At 33.1% G+C, this 18090-nt stretch overlaps 1 protein-coding gene across 2 annotated transcripts; it reads right to left on the bottom strand.

The window, feature by feature from the left end:
* Positions 1-3: 3 nt before the first annotated feature.
* On the bottom strand, positions 4-17137 carry LOC111703647 (uncharacterized). Of its 2 annotated transcripts, XR_002765656.1 has the most exons (17): positions 16881-17137; positions 14966-15118; positions 13575-13847; positions 12333-12436; positions 11602-11719; positions 10813-10944; positions 10288-10420; positions 9784-10061; positions 9534-9626; positions 6948-7036; positions 5185-5256; positions 4519-4581; positions 3877-3911; positions 2476-2601; positions 1482-1535; positions 877-1054; positions 4-218 (listed from the first exon to the last, which is right to left on the bottom strand). XR_002765656.1 is itself a non-coding variant. In XM_023475664.1 (16 exons), the coding sequence occupies exons 1-16, from the start codon at positions 17011-17013 to the stop codon at positions 946-948; spliced, it is 1965 nt and encodes a 654-aa protein (XP_023331432.1). In that variant the 5' UTR covers positions 17014-17137; the 3' UTR covers positions 228-945. The 2 variants fall into 2 exon arrangements, 1 of the variants encoding a protein (XP_023331432.1); XM_023475664.1 differs by lacking the exon at positions 4-218 and having other exon boundaries at positions 228-1054.
* Between the last annotated feature and the right edge of the window lie 953 nt (positions 17138-18090).

Raw genomic sequence — 18090 nt, 5'->3', positions numbered from 1 at the left:
TTTTTTTTCTCGCTAAAAAAATGTTTTGAGATTAGGAAAAGGGTTAAATTAAATATATGCATTTCTTAAAGAAAACCCCAATTTTTAGAAGATTTAGGACAAATACTTTTCATTGACAATATTTAATTTAGAACTAGAACAAAAAACAAGACTTGCTAAAGAATATTTAACTAATGTAAACATGAAACAAGAAAACAATAGGAAAACAGTTAAAGAGACTGTAGACGTAGTTTCAAGTGACATTTTGTTTGAAGTGGGAAATCCCCGATTCAAGCAACCTTTAATTATAAAAATGTTCTTGCTTCTCTTTACAGAAAATTTATCGTTTCTATAAAACTAAAATGACTTGCGGATTTTGTGCAGCAGACAAACAACATATTTTACAGAATTCAACACTTTTCAAAGTAGAAAAACAACTAAATCAAAAGTTAAAGGGTATACGCATTTAAAACAACGAAGTTTATGCAGCTTGTATCGGAATAAAGTCAGTTATGCTTTGATCTCCCTTTCCAAATCAGTTGAAAATAGCATAATTCAGACCTTCTATTCTTAAATAGTTGAAATAAATAGCAAAGTAAACGAATAAAATAGCAAATACCAAAAATCTTCATTCAATAGGTGAAAAGGGGTTTTAAAGTTAACCAGAGTCCGAAATTGTAGAATTTGAGCCGCGGCTCAAATATGGTTGGTTCCACTTAAAATTGTATTTGATGTTTCAAGATTTAAGCCGGCGCTAAATTGAAACTGGTTTTGGGCGGATTTTAAACGCTTCTCAAATTCATTAAATTCGGACTCTGGTCCTCTAATTTACCGTGACCGAAGTGAATCGGACATGCGCCTTTTTTTAAATCGTGGGTCCCTTGAAAATACGCCTACAGTCCCTTTATAAAACATAAGCTTGACGTGTATTTTCAATCCTGTCAGAACAGGACTGATATTATTTCTCTACTCTTTATCTTTGTAAACTGAAAACTGTAGGGTGACACGGAGCTTCTCAGATTCTTTAGATTTCAGTTTAGAAGGACTAATTCCAATAATCGCCTGGCCCTGTTCCCTACAATCAAGATTTATCGAATTTGAACAAAAATGTCGAGAACATTCTCATTACTTCAAATAGATTTGAAGTTTGAAATTTAAAAGTTTAAGATGTTAAATATACGGATAAGAAAATATTAGGGGTTAAGACAAGTAACCCTAGTTCCGGTTTCAAAACAAAAACAAGGAACTTTAAGCGTCAGCTCCATGTAAAGATGGAAATGCCTGATTTAAAGCGGTTCCCGTGACACCTTTCTTTGACCAAAATTGTGGAAGATACCCTCGCTTTTTCAAGAATCGAAAAGTGTAAGTTTTTCCATCGCCATCTTTGCATTAGAAATTACGCCAACACTATGATAATAAAATCTATTCGATAAAAAAAAACATAACTTCATTATAAAATATTTTAGATCACAACATTTATTACAATTTGATAAATCCTTTTCCTAATTCTCTTTCTCAGCTTGTTTGCGAGTATCTGAGGTTTAGTGTACCCAATTCTGAGATAATATTTTCAAATTTTAAATCTTAATTTTAGAAAAAACAATGAAGATATCTATGTATTTCATTGTAAACCATCTACCCTCTACAAATACAGTTATGTCAAATAATTGTCACATCAATTTAGAAAAAACGCAATTGATTTTTTTGCCACAAACTCTGATTTTCTAATCCCTATATTTTTGCAACCCAATGTCGTAGACCTTAGATATTTTAATCTATGAATTATGCTAGATTCAATAATCAAAGTTTGATCCATTAAAGGGTTTACTCTATCAGGTTCCAAAGATATAGGCAGCGTTTCGGATCCGGATCCGGATCCGGATCCGGATCCGGTCGGATCCGTATCATTTGGTCGGATCCGGATCCGGATCCGTATCAGGAAACGTTGATATGGATCCGGGTAGCGCCAAAAATTAACCAAAACCATGGAATAAATAAATCAAAATGGTTCGTAAATGTATTATTTACATGACGAAAATTTTTCAAAATTATCTTTAATAATTTAATGTTTACATTTATATAATAGTAATGACGACATTTTTAACTTTAGGATTACTCAGCGGAATATATAATAAATATAGTTTATAAATTATAACCTTGCATAACATTTAATAGGGAAAATCCGATTCACAGAATCAAAAGTTACCTCGGATCCGGATCCGGATCCGTATCAGAGTCAGGATCCGGATCCGCATCAAAATGATACGGATCCGAAACACTGGATATAGGGATAAGAAAATTTGAGTTTTTCTAAGAGAGAAATTGAAGATGAATTGTGGGGTGATAAAACAAATGAGAAATAATTATGCAATTTTTTGTTTGACTCATCGAAAATTACCAAAATGCAGTTCTTAAGAAATATTTATTTAACAGGATCTTAAAACTTTGCTGAAATCTCACAAAAAAATGATCATTAAAAAATATGCGACTCCTTTCCTAAGCTTAATCTCCAACGGAGATTTCCCTGCTTTAAGAATCTGTGAGAGATGGACTTCTCCTTTCCACTCTCTTCTCCCAACCTCGTCCCGTCTATCCAGCAGATCATGCACTATAATCCACACCCTTACAGTGTTCAAGCCATTTGTCATAGAGTAGACACTTTTATAGAGTGGAATTAACTCCGAAAAAGTGGAAAATCTGTGAATTCTTTCTAATTCAGTTGATATAAAAATAGATATTTCGCTAAAATTCTCACTCTAGCATCAAATTCTGACTCTAGCGTTGGTCAAACCATTTGTCATAGAGTAGAGATATTAATAGAATGGAATCAATCAATTGATATAAAAATAGATATCTTGCTAAAATTCTCTTTCTGGCATATAATTCTCACTCTAGCGTTGTTCAAACCATTTTTTTATAGAGTAGAGACATTAATAGAGTGGAATTAACTCCAACAAGTGGAAAATCAATGTATTCTATCTAATTCAGTTGATATAAAAATAGATGTCTTGCTATTACTCTCACAATGATATATAATTCTCACAGTAGTATGGACACTAATAAAGTGGAATTAACTCCAAAAAATTGAAAAAATTCTATTTAAATCTTTGCTCTGTGGAAGCATTTCTATATGAATCCGGATTCCGTATTAATTAAATTTATATAAAAATAGATATCTTTCTACAATTCTTACTCTAGCATATAATTCTCCCTCTAGCGTTGTTTCAACCATTTGTCAAAGAGTTGAGATTTTAATCGAATGGTATTATCTCTCTCGCTAGAAATCTCATTTTGGCATATAATTCTCACATTGTTACATTTGTCATAGAGTAGAGATATTAATAGAAATTAACAAAATGAAATTAACACCGAAAAAGTGGAAAATCTAAAAACATTCTATTTAAATCTCTACTCTGTGGATTCAGTATTTTGGACCAATTCAATTTTGATATAAATCTGGATATGACAAAAAAAGTAGATCGTGCACAATAATCCGTACCTTTACATTGTTCAAATCATTTGTCATAGAGTAGAGACATTAATAGAGGTGAAAGTGGAAACTGGATGTATTCTATTTAAATCTATACTCTATGGAAGTAATGCTTGGACTCAATTTCATATTGATATGGATCCGTATTCCGTATGCTGAATCAGCCAATTAATATTAAAAAAATCTATCGCTACAAAAACTCAAGCATGGTTCAAAATTTTTTCATAGAGTAGAGATACTAATAGAGTGAAAACTACTCCGAAAAATTGAAAGCAATGCTTAGGATCAATTTCATTGTGATTTCTATACGGATGCTAAATCCGTCAACAAATTATCGATATAATTATCTCACTAGTACAACACAATTCTCACTCTTTATTGAATTCCATATTGATGGTTGAACACACCTAGAATCTCCGGGTAACAATCGCATTTTTCCCCCCTACAACAAAAATTTAGTTTCACTCCAAAATGATTAAGCTGTATGGATTGAATGGAATTCATGAATTGAATGCAATAACATTAAGTAATAATACCAGGGGATATTTTTTCTTAAACAATTTTTTTAAACAAATGAATTTAATGATTTTCAATAATAAGAAAAAATGGAAAACCGTACTACTTAATGTCCAATATTAAGTGTTTTCCCTACCCTGGGGATTCTTTAGCATTTATACATTTAAATGTTACAACAACGTTTTGAATTTTATAAATGCGTTTTTAATAATATAGGCTTTTAGGGCGCTTCGCGCCCATCTTGTATTTCAACTTTTAACTGTGTGGGCATCTTCTCTTTGTACAGTATAAAACAAAAACAAAAAAGTTTGCGGATTTCATAATGTATTTTCGCAGATTTTTAAAATTTTACAAAAAAAAAAAACTTTTTAACACAAACTTTTTAGATTTTTATCATTTATAAACCTTCCCCGGGGTCACGCGACATCCCACAAAAATTTGGGCCTGATCGGTTCAGCCATTTGGACGTTTATTGGATACAGACAGACAAGCTAAATTTTTATATAGATTATTCAGAAATTTCTTTAAATTACCTGAAGGAGAAAAAGGTCCCAATTTTCCCGATCTAAAGGACAAATCCTGAACTCCTCCAGGGTCTAAACATTAACACTTTGGACAATTCTTATTTAAGGGCTGTCCATGTAATTTCAAGAGACTTCCATTTAATGATTTACATTCCTAAAGATATCCTTGTTTTTCTCCAGGAAAATTTACAATATTCATTTGCGGTTTATTTTTAAAAATGATGCGCAAATTTCTACATGAAAAACAAGGAAGATATTGACAGAATTCTTTTCTTTTCAAGCCCAAAAAAATACAAAATGCTCCTCATTGTTACTCGATCAGAGAAAGGTCACTATAGTTTCAGTAGAAGTAAATATTTTCATTTAATGATAGCGCCGATTGACGGATACATAACTCTAATTGGATAATAAGATAGATAGAAAGATAGATGTTACTGCCATACTATTTCTATTAAATCAGAATAGACAACAAACACAAGACTGAACCATGATTGGATCAGGCGCTAATGGACTCGGCATACAGGAGTGAGAAGGTTAGAGGATACCGTTGTAAATCTGACATCTTATACTTGAAATGAAATTACTTCGACCGACGCTGTTATATTAATTATTATAGTTTATTGTGAGAACATTATCTCACAAGATATCGAAAAACGAATATTAAACATTCTTTACCTTAAAAGCTGTGATAGCATCCCATGATCTTTCTATCAGATGTTCTCCGATCTCAGGTGTATAATCATCCAACTAGAACATTATTAATTTATGTTAAGGATGAAACGATTACCTTTGTTAAGGGATCACAAAATTCACGTAAATACAAGAAAACTGAGTTTGCAGGGAAATAATACAAGAAAAACGGATTAAATGCAAGAATACTTACCTCCCAAGGATCCTGAAACGTGGGATTTGAACTTTTAGTTTTAGTAATGTAAATTTTTATCCTTTCAAAACAATCCGCGCACTTAGATTTTGTTGAAATGTCAAAGGAATTGAGTCCTTGCCACAAACTCGAATTTTCTAATTCCTAAGTCTTTGCAATCTGATGGTGAAAACCTTTAAATTTTAAACTTAAATTTTATAATATAAAAGAGATCATAGTTTGAAATATCGAAGGTCTCCAACATCGGGTTGCAAAAATATAAGGATTAACAAATTTGAGTTTGTGGCAAAGGCTCAATTCCTTAATGACCTTTAAACTACAAAAACTTTCTAATGATTTAGGAAATAAAAAGTTCAACATCCTTTCATCAAATTTTTAAAAGTTCAATCCTTCGATAAAAAAATTTTGAGGTTGTTACCCAAAAATTCATTTATTTCCTCTAAAAATAATTCATGTGCCCTAATAAAAGTTTGCAATCCGTTCAACGTTACGTAACTTTTGGGGAAAAATTAGATTTTAAAGGGAGTGTTCGCGAAAAATGAAAGGGGTATAGGCTTAATGCGATAAAAAAGCGCTTTTGATCGCCACTAATCTTACTTCTATCTGTTGCGTCTATAAGGAGAAAATTGTTAAAAACGACTAATACCGAATAACTTAGCGCCCATACAAATTGAGAAAATTTCAACATACGACTTAGACTGTAAAAAAATCAATTTGATTTCAAACAAATCATTCAGATAATACAACCTATAGTCATCGATTATCTTTCGCCACATTTGTATACAGTTTATATTTTATGATAATTTTTAATTAATTTGTTTTGAATTTCTCTTGCGGCTTGCGCAACTATCTAAGAATGCCGCGGACCACTCACATTTTTCGAAATCAGTTAAAACGTTTTCTAAAAAAATAAAATATTATAAAATATAGACTATATACAAATGTGGCGAAAGATAATCGATGACTATAGGTTGTACTATCTGAATGATTTGGTTGAAATTTAATGTATTTTTTACGGTCTAAGTCGTATGTTGCAATTTTCTGAATTTGTATGGGCGCTAAGTTATTCGGTATGAGACGTCTTTAACAAGTTTCTCCTTATAGACGCAACAGATAGAAGTAAGATTATTAGCGATCAAAAGCGCTTTTTCATCGCATTAAGCCTATACCCACTTTCATTTTTCGCGAACACTCCCTTTAAGAAAACTATACCCCTGGGTCAAAGCTAGGGGTCAAACGGTCTGGTTCAATCCTTGGGATTATATCTGGGCCGAGCGCTGCGGCTTGGATGGGCTTGGGGGCTAAGCGCTGCACTGCGGCAAAGTTTGCGATAATTTTCAGGATCATTACTTCAGGATTAATCTTTGTTCCCCTATTACAATCTTCCCATGTTATCTTTATAGGTGGGTTAGGTCTCTTATTCAGAGGGGTGGTCGAGGTTTCGGGATTTAAAAAAAAAAAAATTTTCAGACATCCGAGGTTTTTGGGCCAAAATTGGAGCTAAGATCTTACCACAACCCCTACAGTCAGAAATTACCAAGTGTCTACTCTATACCTTTAAAGTAAGTTTAGGCTTAATCAAGGAAGTTCCTCTAAGTCTAACACAAGAGAAGGCTAGCACTCCACTACCGCTCCAAGTTTCATCTTGACACATTAAAAAATCAAAATTTTATACTTTCCCTGAAATGTTTCTATAAATAAATAAACAAGTAAATATTTGTTTTCGTTGAAAGGGGTGGGTTCTTAATTATAATACTTGGGTCTTCTTTACGGGATTATCTATATAATTTTAAGAGTCCGATGGCCGAATTTAAAGAATTTGAGCGGCGGTTTAAATTTAACCGCGGTTTAAATATGGTTGGTTCCACTTAAAATTGTATAAAATGTTTCAAGATTTAAGCCGGCGCTTAATTTAAACTGGGTTTTGGCGGATTTAAACCGCGTCTCAAATCACTCAACAACCGGTTTCAATTCAGCGCCGGCTTAAATCTTGAAAAATGTAATACAATTTTAAGTGGAACCAACCAGATTTGAGCCGGGTCTCAAATTAAAGCCGCGGCTCAAATTCTTTAAATTACAGTTTAACAAGAAAAATTCCAATTAATAACCAAAGATAATATATATATAGATATGCAGGCAGGTATAAATTTTGAGGTCTTGAGAAAAGGTGCAAACAGCACCATCTCTGTCGTACGCATGGCATTTTATTCTCTGGATTGTTGCTAATTTATCACTTTGTTTATGCGTGATAACACTAAATGCGTACTATAGTATCAACAATGTATACTGCATATTGTACTTAATGAAACAAATTAATCAATGCAAATAAAACTGAGGTAGGAATTTGACTAGACAAAGTTTAAATGCAAGTTGTACTGAATGGCATACGTAAATTAACGCAATTTAAATAAAAATTATGACTAAAAAGTACATCGAATCTAGGACAAAGTCCTAATAGCGGACAGGATCCGGTCGAACAATACATCCCATTCAACACTACTATGGTCGGTTGCTCCTGGCTCTTCATGGCTCACAACTGGCTCATCACCCCCTTAACCCCAAAAACTCAAAAAAACTCCATTACTTTCCTAAAATGATCATCCTAGGTTTGGTGCGCTCAAAACTTCAATTTGATTGGTATATAAAAAAGAAATGAGCCAGCCCCAGTCCATTATCCCCTTTGATAGCCTTAGTTAATTTTTTTAAATAATTCAAATTTGCCATGAAATTACCCAAATAAGTAAACCGTCCCTTTAAACTTCTGTTTTTTAAACTTTCCAAATTCATAGAAAATTCTGCAAACAAATGCAGGAAGGAACTGTTAATCTTTTCTTTGTTATTATGCAATAAAGTTAGCCCAATTCTGGCGGGGGGGGGGGGGTTTAGGTTACCACCCTCCCCCTGACATTTTTGGAGACTATAAAAGTATTGGTCTGAGGCTCTTCAATCTTTTTGAGTTTTCTAACTAACACATGCCCATCACTTTTGGCTCAAAGTGGGGATTTTATACCTACTGCCTGAGTCTTCAGGCATATTGCCTTACCTTTACCCGACTAAATCTACCTCCGGTCATTGGATTTTGACTTCTTACAACTCTTTGGAAAGCCTTTTACAAAAGAAAGCCGATTTCACAAAAAAATGTTGCAATTTATTTGCCTTGTTTACTAGAATTCATGTATAAAAAACAGTAATTTTAATAATTCTTTAAACCATCAACCCCAACATCTTAATTGCATATTGTGGTACCAATTAAAAAATCTAATTTAATTTAAATATCTCATAAAAACCGTTTAATTAAATAGATATCACTTATTTAACAAATATAAAATAATTTCCAAAGGTTTGTCAATATTTCTGTTTGTCTACTATATCTTTACTAAGTACAACTGATCATAACATAATCAAAACGCGTTCTGTATGTTTGTGTTACCTTGAAATTTAATTTTATTGGTCAAACAGGTCCAGATAGCAACACTTATACTATACAGGATGCAATACACGTACTGTATGTTTATATAACACAAATGCGTATTTCCTACAGATGGCAGCAAGGGGAGAAAGGAATTTAGAAAGTAATTAATTTGCTATAGATGTCTCTCCTTGCACCTTCTCTCAGAGGTTCAAAAATTAGTTGTCTGCTACAAGCAATTTAGGAAGGAGGTTTCTACCTGCCTGCATATCTATATATATATATTATCTTTGTTGATAACCTAATCCTTTTCCTGAATTTCAATTAGGAAATCGTCGTCGTTTTCTACCATGAACAGACAACAAGTCTGCAAACTTACTGGCTTGTCTCTACTGCATAAAACTGCAGGTCTTATTTAAAAGAAACCGCAGATAAAAATGTTCAGAAGAGGTAGAAAAATATGGAAATCTTCGTCATTTTTCTCCGAGAAAAGATTACAGAGTAACGTTGTGAGTGAATTGTACGTAAAAATTTAAAATTATACCGACAATCGCCTGAAAGGGGTACAAGAAACTTTTTTACATGTAATGTAAAATTGTATATATACATGTTTAGACCTACATAAAGTATAAGTGATTGAGTAATGAAAAACCAAGTACAGTTGTGACATTTCAAAGTCGGCCCGGTCTAATATATTACTGCATAATCTGTCTGGATCTTTGTATATTTTACCAAGATGAAATGACTGAGATATCCACTGAGCACTAGAGAATATTTTACAAGGATTCCGTCCTAATAAACCATTCCATCTCAACGCCTGCTCACCTAAATTAGAATCATGGCCGTATTTGCAACTTCAATAAAAACTGTTTAATATATTACAGGGGATAAAAGTTCCAGACCGTATTTATGGTCTAAACCTGACTATTATTGTCAGTTCTGGGCTAAATCACGGTCTGGAACTTTCTGAAACCTGCTTTACCTTCACAACAGTGTTCAATAAACTCCAGTTTTTCAACAAATCTTCCAATTTCCTGATCCGTCCCCAGATCATCATCCATCAGATATATCTCAACCTTCATGTCCGTCGTGATGTCAACAGGGATCTCACAGAGGACATTGAACTCGGGTCTGCTCGTTCGTGTCTTCGTCTTGGATCGAAACTCGGCGGAACCGACCCGGATAAGCAAGTAGGGATCCCGGGTTTTCAGGAGAAGGTACTCGCGGGGGGAGTCGAAGATAACGTTCTTTATTTTGATTCTACACCACAGGAGAATATGCTTTGTTGAAAAATAATTTTTCGTCCACCTTTAAAAGTTATTTTAATTTCTAATATATATTAAGACAACAGTTTTTGTAACTTCTTTTTTTTAAAAAAATTTGGAGGTAAAGGGTTTTAACGGTATAATATATAAATTAATAAAAGGGGAAAACATCAAATTTTCCCCTTCCGGATCTCGGAAAAAAAAACAATATATTCCCCTGCCTGACAACTCCTCTGGGATGAGGGATCACCATCCTAAAGCAAGGATCATATCCATCCTTGAGTCCAAGCTTCTGTTTCAGCAAGGGATCAAGAGGGATCATTGCCACAGGAAAACATAGCTTTTTGGGGTAAACTAAATATAAATTAAATTAAAACGTACTTTATCCCCACCACTCCCTCATTATTACACAATGAAAAAAATATCTTAAAATCAGTAAATATTCAGAAACGACATAAATGCAGAGATAGCCAATGAATAGCTAATGTAGTTAAACTTGGTATGCCTAATTAAACTTCTTCTCATATAGCCTACTAGGCCATAAAATTGCTGAGAAGTTTTTAACTTTAAAGGTCAGATCTTTCCATGGGACCAAGACCACAAAGATTGCAAATTAAAACTATGCCTAGGGATGTCAGCAATAAAAAATTATATTTTTTATGCTCTATTCACCTAAGAACTGTTTTTTATCATTCACAAATTTCTACTTATTGCAAATGAAATTTTTTCTCTTTATAATATACTACCTAACATCTTGACGTTATCTCGTATGAGTTGTTTAATAGTTCTGTCAAGACCCGCAATCTTGCTCATGTTAGAACCTAGAACCTTCAAGCACCATTCTATCTCAGGATAGTTCTTACAACTCACTTCAAACCCTGGAGATTTGTCAAAAATTAAAATATGTTTTGAATTCGAAATTTAATGTTAAAATATTTTATCTTGAGTTCACAATTAATAAACATATAGAGGTTTTAGATAAGTGGTTCAATTTGATCTCTGAAGTAAAAGAAGTAGTTGAACTACAGTCGCCATCGCATATCTCAATACAATTAAGACGGCTTTTAATTTCAATTTTGATTTCTAGCAAGCCTTTAAACAGCTGAAACACTAAAACATTTAAACAGAGAGCAGTTATCAATTAACAGCTTTTCTTGTAAATTTGTAATTTGAAAATTGCTTATTAGGTATTAAATAGTCGTTTTAATTGTATTGATATAGACGTCGACCATTGTACATGCATGCAACATCTACTTACAAAACAAGGTTCAGAATTTATATACAAGAGAGAAGTATAGTTAAATCAGCAATTGCCAGTTCATCTACATATTTCTCTTTATAAAGGAATTGAGTCTTTGTCACAAACTCAAATTTTCTAATTTCTGTATCTTTGAAGCCTGATAGCGTAATAGAATCTTTAGTTTGAAATATCTAAAAAAAAGTTCTACGACATTGGGTTGCAAAGCTCTGGTCATCAGAAAGTCATAGTTTGAGGCAAAGACTCAATTCCTTTAAACTCATGGCGGATATTATACCTTGAATAAATGGAGGGTGAGAAGATACATTCCGTATTGTAATTCTTATACTTAGAGTTAGAAGAATAGAGGATATCTCAGCAGTCATTTTAGGTATCACATCAGTTTTAATCTTCACCTAAAATATCCAATTTAGATAGGGCCAAGGTTGTTTTCAACCTATGTTGGTTGTCAGTTTTCTAGAAAATCGAAATTTTTTAAATTCTGATCAATTTAATGCAACTTTGGTGTTATGTTTAGTCCCACAAAAAAAATTGACTGAACGACTTAGCTATTTTGGCAAATTTTCTTATCCCTATAACTTTGCAACCAGATGGTGTAAACTTTTGATATTTCATATTTAGATCATTTGATCTAACAGAAGTCATACTTTGAAATATATAAGGTCTATGACGTTGGGTATAAAGATATAGGAATTAAAATATCTGAGTTTGAGACAAAAATTAATTTCCTTGATATATAAATACTGGGTTGTGAACCCAGCTTCGCCTTAAAACAAAGTTTTATTGTATAAATAATTCACTAAGAAAAATTTTCTTTTTTAGAGTCGACCTATTTAACTAAGACCTTTTAAACTTAGCTAAACACACTCCTGTGGTTCTTCAGAGTTTCCCAATTAAAATTTGAGGCAAATCGGTTAAAAGGTTCCTGAGTTGTAATCGGACTCGGAAATTCAAACAAAAAAAAAACAAATACTACTTTACATTTAGATAGAATATAACCAAGCTTACTTGCATAGCAGCTTCACTGGGATAGCTGAGAGCTAAGTCCAAGACTATAGAATCCTCAATCTCCTTTAGAACCTTAATCTCATCAAAGGTTGGAGCTACCATACCTTCAAATTAATACATTATATGCCATATATTAAGTTAAACATTCGTAATTTGGTAGAAGAGGTAAGGTTTGTCAGACGTGCAGGTAATAGGAAATAACTTGGTTGGTTCCCGAGAGGGTCAGGTTTTTAGGCCATAAACTACAGTTCCATAAAAATAAGATGCCAAAATTTCAAAACTGTAATTAGTGGTTGTATTCGAAACAATGCAAAAACGGTATCCTTAAAAAATAGAAGGAAAATACTAACATAAGCAAGTGTAATGATAGCAATGTTTTTAGAAAATACAATTCTGAAAGGAGTTGAGTCTTTGCCACAACCTTCAATTTTCTAATCCCTATATCTCTGCAACTTGATGGCTTACACCTTTGATATTTCAAACTTAGATTATTTGATCTACCAGAATTCAGAGTTTGAAATAAGTAAGGTCTACGACAATTGGTTGCAGAGATATTGAGATTAGAAAATCAAAGTTTGTGGCAACGACTCAATTTCTTTGTTAAACTTTTCAGATTTTTGTGGAATCTTCTGAACCAATAGCCAAAGAAACCTTAAAATTAAGAATTTGTACACGTCTTTTCTCCCAGGGTTTAAATTTTATAATTTGAAGGAAAGCAAATGTTTAGTTTTAATTTGAAAAGGTTCATGTGGAACCTTTAGTAAGTCCCAAAACCTTTAGTTATTGGACATCACTATATAATTCTTAAACTGATTCAGCACATTCGTTAGAGGTCGAATTTGTTTCGTAATAATTATATTCAAATAACATTATCTGGTCAAGGTTGTTTTTATTATTTTCTTCTCTTACACAAAGAAGACTATTTCATAGAATAAGTTTTTAAGTTTTTGGTTTAAGAATGGCCCAGTTGTTCTTACAGTTTGAAAGTTTAGGAAAAAAAATTTCAAAATCAAAATTTGTTAAGAAAGAAACTGCGTTTTTTGCCACAATTTCTAATTTTTTAAACCTTTTTTTTTCTTTCTAATTTTTTAAATGTCGTAAACCTTTGATATTTCAAACTATGCATTCTGTTAAATCATTAGTCTAAGTTTAAAATATCAAAGGTTTAAGCAATCAAAGGTTGCAAAGATATAGGGATCATAAAATTGATTGTGTGGCAGAAACTGAGTTGTAGAAATTTACCTAAACTGAGAGTGTAAAGTTCGATCTCCAGGTTGATGGGAAGATCCTGCAATTGTTTCCAGACCTGGGGCCAGATAATGTTCAAGATTATGTCCTCCATCCCTGCCCTCATGTTCCGGAACAGGTGCTGGAGGGTCAGGTTCAACCAGTCAGACTTCTCCAGGTGCTCCTCCTTGAACTTCTCACCGAGGGAGATGCAGGTCTTGTCCGAGATGGTCTTGACAAAGTCCACCACCTTGCTGGGGTTCACGCAGTGCCATGACTGGTCAATCTCTATAAATATTTTAAAAAGTTCTTAAAGGTGTAATTTTAAGTGAACCTCCACTCAAAGATGTCATTGCCCGATTTACAACGGTACCCTTGAAACCCTCATCTGATCAAAAATGTGGAAGATAACTCCGTTTTTCCGACTCAAAAAGTGTATCTTTCTGTGTATTTCTCATTACTTCTTAAAATCAAGAAATGCGCAAGTAACTTTTCCCCAGAAACCAAAAATGAAAATGAACAGTTTAATAAAACAAAACATACATGTTTCATTCGTGCTTGATCAGACAAAGCTTTTAAGGGTACGGTTGTGAATCGGGCAGCTATGCATCGAGGGTAACTTGAAATTACGCTTTAACATCCTTTACGTTTATTCAAGGGATTTCCTTCCATCTCTTACATAAACCAGTTAATATTGAAAACAATCCCAATCAAAAATGATCTTTCTTCAAATACAAAACCATGGTACAGGATGTCTCACGAAACATGACAGTTGGTAAATAGTTTAGAATGTCTTCTTCCATAATTTGTTATGTTGTTTAATACCAAAGACAATAATAAAAATATTATTTAGGAGTCATATTATAGAAAAATTATCTTCAAAGTAAAATATATTTGAGCAAAAGATTTTTTAAACGAAATAAACTGCAAACAGCCTTTAATATCTAATATAGTGGATGGAAGACGACATTCAAAACTATTCGCCAACTGTCATATTTCGTGGGACACCCTGTATCTCCTTTAAAGTTTAAAACCGAATCGTACACGTAGTTCTTAAAATATAGGTTCACTTGAAATTGCGTCTTTTGTTCCATTAATCAATTCAAGGAATTATGTTGTACAAATTCTGCAATTTTTTTTAACAAATATTTTCTTTTTTTGAATAAAAACAATTTATTTCTGTGAGAGAGTCACAAAGTAAATAATAATACTTTTTAAATATAAAGTTGCTTGAATACAAAGCTATAAACAATTTAAAGTGGTAATAAAGGACAACTCTTGGACAACTTCATCTTAGATGGTTAAAAAGTGTGAAGGGTGCAGATGTGAATGTAGGGTCACTTGAAATAAATCCTTTAAGATATAACTAATTAACATTTCCCCAATAAACGTAAAAATTAATTTACCTTGCTTGTCGGATTTTGGAGACATAGCTAGTACGATGGCGGGTCTCTCCTCCGCCTCTTGTTTCTCCGGGTCTGTGGCGGAGCCAGCCAGGATCTTAATCTTCAACGCCTTGGCCGCAAACACCAGGAACCCCACGGAAAACAGTCCAAACACTTGACCAGGGATTTTTAAATTCAGTTTTAATTTTTAATTAATTGTTTATATGTTACCTCTAGCTGGCCAAACGGCTGGACAAAATTGGTTAACATTTTTTGAGGGAACCCATGGGTACCCGGGGGTAACATAGGCTATTAAAAAAATTCGATTTTTTTCACGGGCAACTCCGGGCACTTCAGCTAGTTCACTTAAAATAGAATATCGAATTTTATCTGGAACCCGAGGTGGTGGGGGGTGCGAGGGCGGTGTTTTGACAAGACATAAAAAGGAACCTCTAATAAATGCTAGAAAAAAAATCATCAAAACTTTAATAATAAATAATTTCAATTCAGGTTTTTGATTTTTTTTTAGCTCGGAGCGACCGTTCCCAGGAATATTCTTAATTGAAAGGTTTCAAATTTTTTATCAAGACGCGGGGGGATTTTTTCCTGGTCATAACAAGAGCCCAAATTAACATTGTATCAGTTTAGACATAAGAATTAAGATAAAAATCAAAGATTGTCTTTAATTTTCGATGATTTATGAAAGACCTGAAGCCAATGAATAACATGGGAATTGACAACAGTAACCCCTTCTTATGATACACGATAAATGGCGTAATACAAGTTTGAAAACATAAAAATTGACCGAAATTAAAGATTTTGAGTCGCGTTTGAAATTTTAGACGCGGCTCAAACTTGGTTGGTTCCACTTAAAATTGTATTTAGTGTTTCCAGATTTAAACGACATGCGGATTCGCTATTCAAACACTAGACTACCAGATTTTCTAGGCAGACCGAGCCTCCGACATGCAGTAAGAGCCTCTGCTGTACAGTAAACGAGCCTCTGCTATTTTTGCATTTTTTTCGAAGTAATGGCATAAAAAGTTTAATAAAGACCAGAAGTATTATTTATTAATTAATAGGGCCTGATCATGACTAACAAGTGGTTTGCAAAACTTGAAACATTTTTTTTTTCCAAAAAAGACAAATAATCTGAATCTTAACAAAGGGGGGGGGGGGCCTAAAAACGTATTACTCTCCGGAAAATTTAAACAGTGGTTAAACATAACTTAGAATTGTCGTAGGAGGCTGATTTTTGCATGCAAACTCAGAATTATGTATATTACATGCATTTTTTGGTTTTGAAGGAATCTGAGCAAAAGTCATATATATGTTCCATATAGCCGGCAAAACGGCTGGACCAAATGGGCTGAATTTTTTAAAGTAAACTCATAGGTAGCCCGGGGGTGACATAAGCTAAAAAATTCGAATTTTATTTTGAAATCAAATTTTTTTCTTCAAAAAACCAGATTTTTTTTATAAAATTTGATTTTAAAATTTTGGTATAATTTTGACACAGTATTATATCAATTTCTCGAGACAGGAAATCAGATAGATGTCTTACATGTAACTTTTAGCGTCTCAGATTCTCAGGTTTTAATCTTTAGTAAAATTCTTGTGGCACTATGTCAAAATTATTAAAATTCTTTATTACATGTAAAACTTAAGAGTTATAAAAAAGCTGTTCTGTTTTAAAGTGGAGGCTCGTACTGCATGGCAAATCAGGGAGGCTTGTGTCTGCACGATGGAGGCTCATGGTGGTCGGGGATTCCCTTCCTCTTTGACCCGGTGCTCAATTGGAACCGATTTTTGACGGGTTCAGCGACATGGTTCAAATTCCTTATATTAGGCCTCAGATTTTAATTCAGAAGACAAGACATGGACTGTCTCAAAATCTAATACTTAACACTTTTTAATCTGAATTTAAATTAATCACCCTGTAGATACCAAGGTAGGAAGGAAACTAGCCAAGTCAAGGTGACAGTTGATATAATCACGAATCGAATCCAGAAAGCAGAAAGGGCCGAGGTTGGAATCTTTTTCAGCTCGTCCACTACTTCGTCGAGCATCTTTTTCTTTTATTAATGTACGAGAAAACAGGTGGAATAGGTTAGGTTAGGTTAGGTTAATTATTCTATTAATTCACGAGAACAGATAAATAAATATATACCCATGAATATGGGGAACAGTTTTAAAGAACTCCATATAATCATTTAATTAAAAAACTTGTATCTCCAAGATTCCATTATCAGAAAGTTAAGAATACGACATTTGATGAATTCTTTTAATGTATGGCTTATTTAGGGTTTAACTGTAATATAAAAATTATAGAATTTTTATCAAGTTATTTGTTAAATAGCAAACATTCAAAACTATGAATTGTAAACCTCGATTTAAAACTTTGATATATCAATACATACATATTCTTATATAGTTGACCCAATTTATATCAGAAACGGAGCTTCGTTTAAAAAAAGTTGGTCAAATTAATCCTAAAAGTTATTCACTAAGGCAAAAATTAATTGATATAATGCAAAACTAGAACACAAAATTCCTTGTCACTACGTTTTCTTAGTTACATATTTTCAGTCAAATGCGTCGTCAAGACGGCTTCACGTGAAAACAACAATTGTAGAAACTTTGTCAAGTTTTTAACGCTTTAAGCAAACTTTGATTCTAATCTCTAACAATTAAATAACAATTACGATCGTCATCACAAGATACAAAATTGATATTCTTTATAAAATAACGTAATGTCAATCAAATATTACATCAACATTTTCAGACTAATTAGCCATATATAAAATTATCATGAAGATATTCAAAAGTAGTAGTTAAGAGCTTCTGAGCGATCCTGTAAATTCAGTGTTAAACTTTTGATCAGGGCAACCAGTAGTGATCTTCAAAAGTTGTAGTTAAGAGCTTCTGAGCGATCCTGTAAATTCAATGTTAAACTTTTGATCAGGGCAACCAGTAGTGATCTTCAAAAGTTGTAGTTAAGAGCTTCTGAGCGATCCTGTAAATTCAATGTTAAACTTTTGATCAGGGCAACCAGTAGTGATCTTCAAAATGATCTTACGTGACATCGTAGTTATCAGCTTCTCATGGATCTTTTGTGAAATCAAATCTAGCATTAGTGAAATCAA

This window comes from Eurytemora carolleeae, unplaced genomic scaffold (genome assembly GCF_000591075.1).
Source record: "Eurytemora carolleeae unplaced genomic scaffold, Eaff_2.0 scaffold566, whole genome shotgun sequence".
Taxonomy (NCBI): domain Eukaryota; kingdom Metazoa; phylum Arthropoda; class Copepoda; order Calanoida; family Temoridae; genus Eurytemora; species Eurytemora carolleeae.
This window is presented reverse-complemented; position numbering and strand designations above follow the sequence as displayed.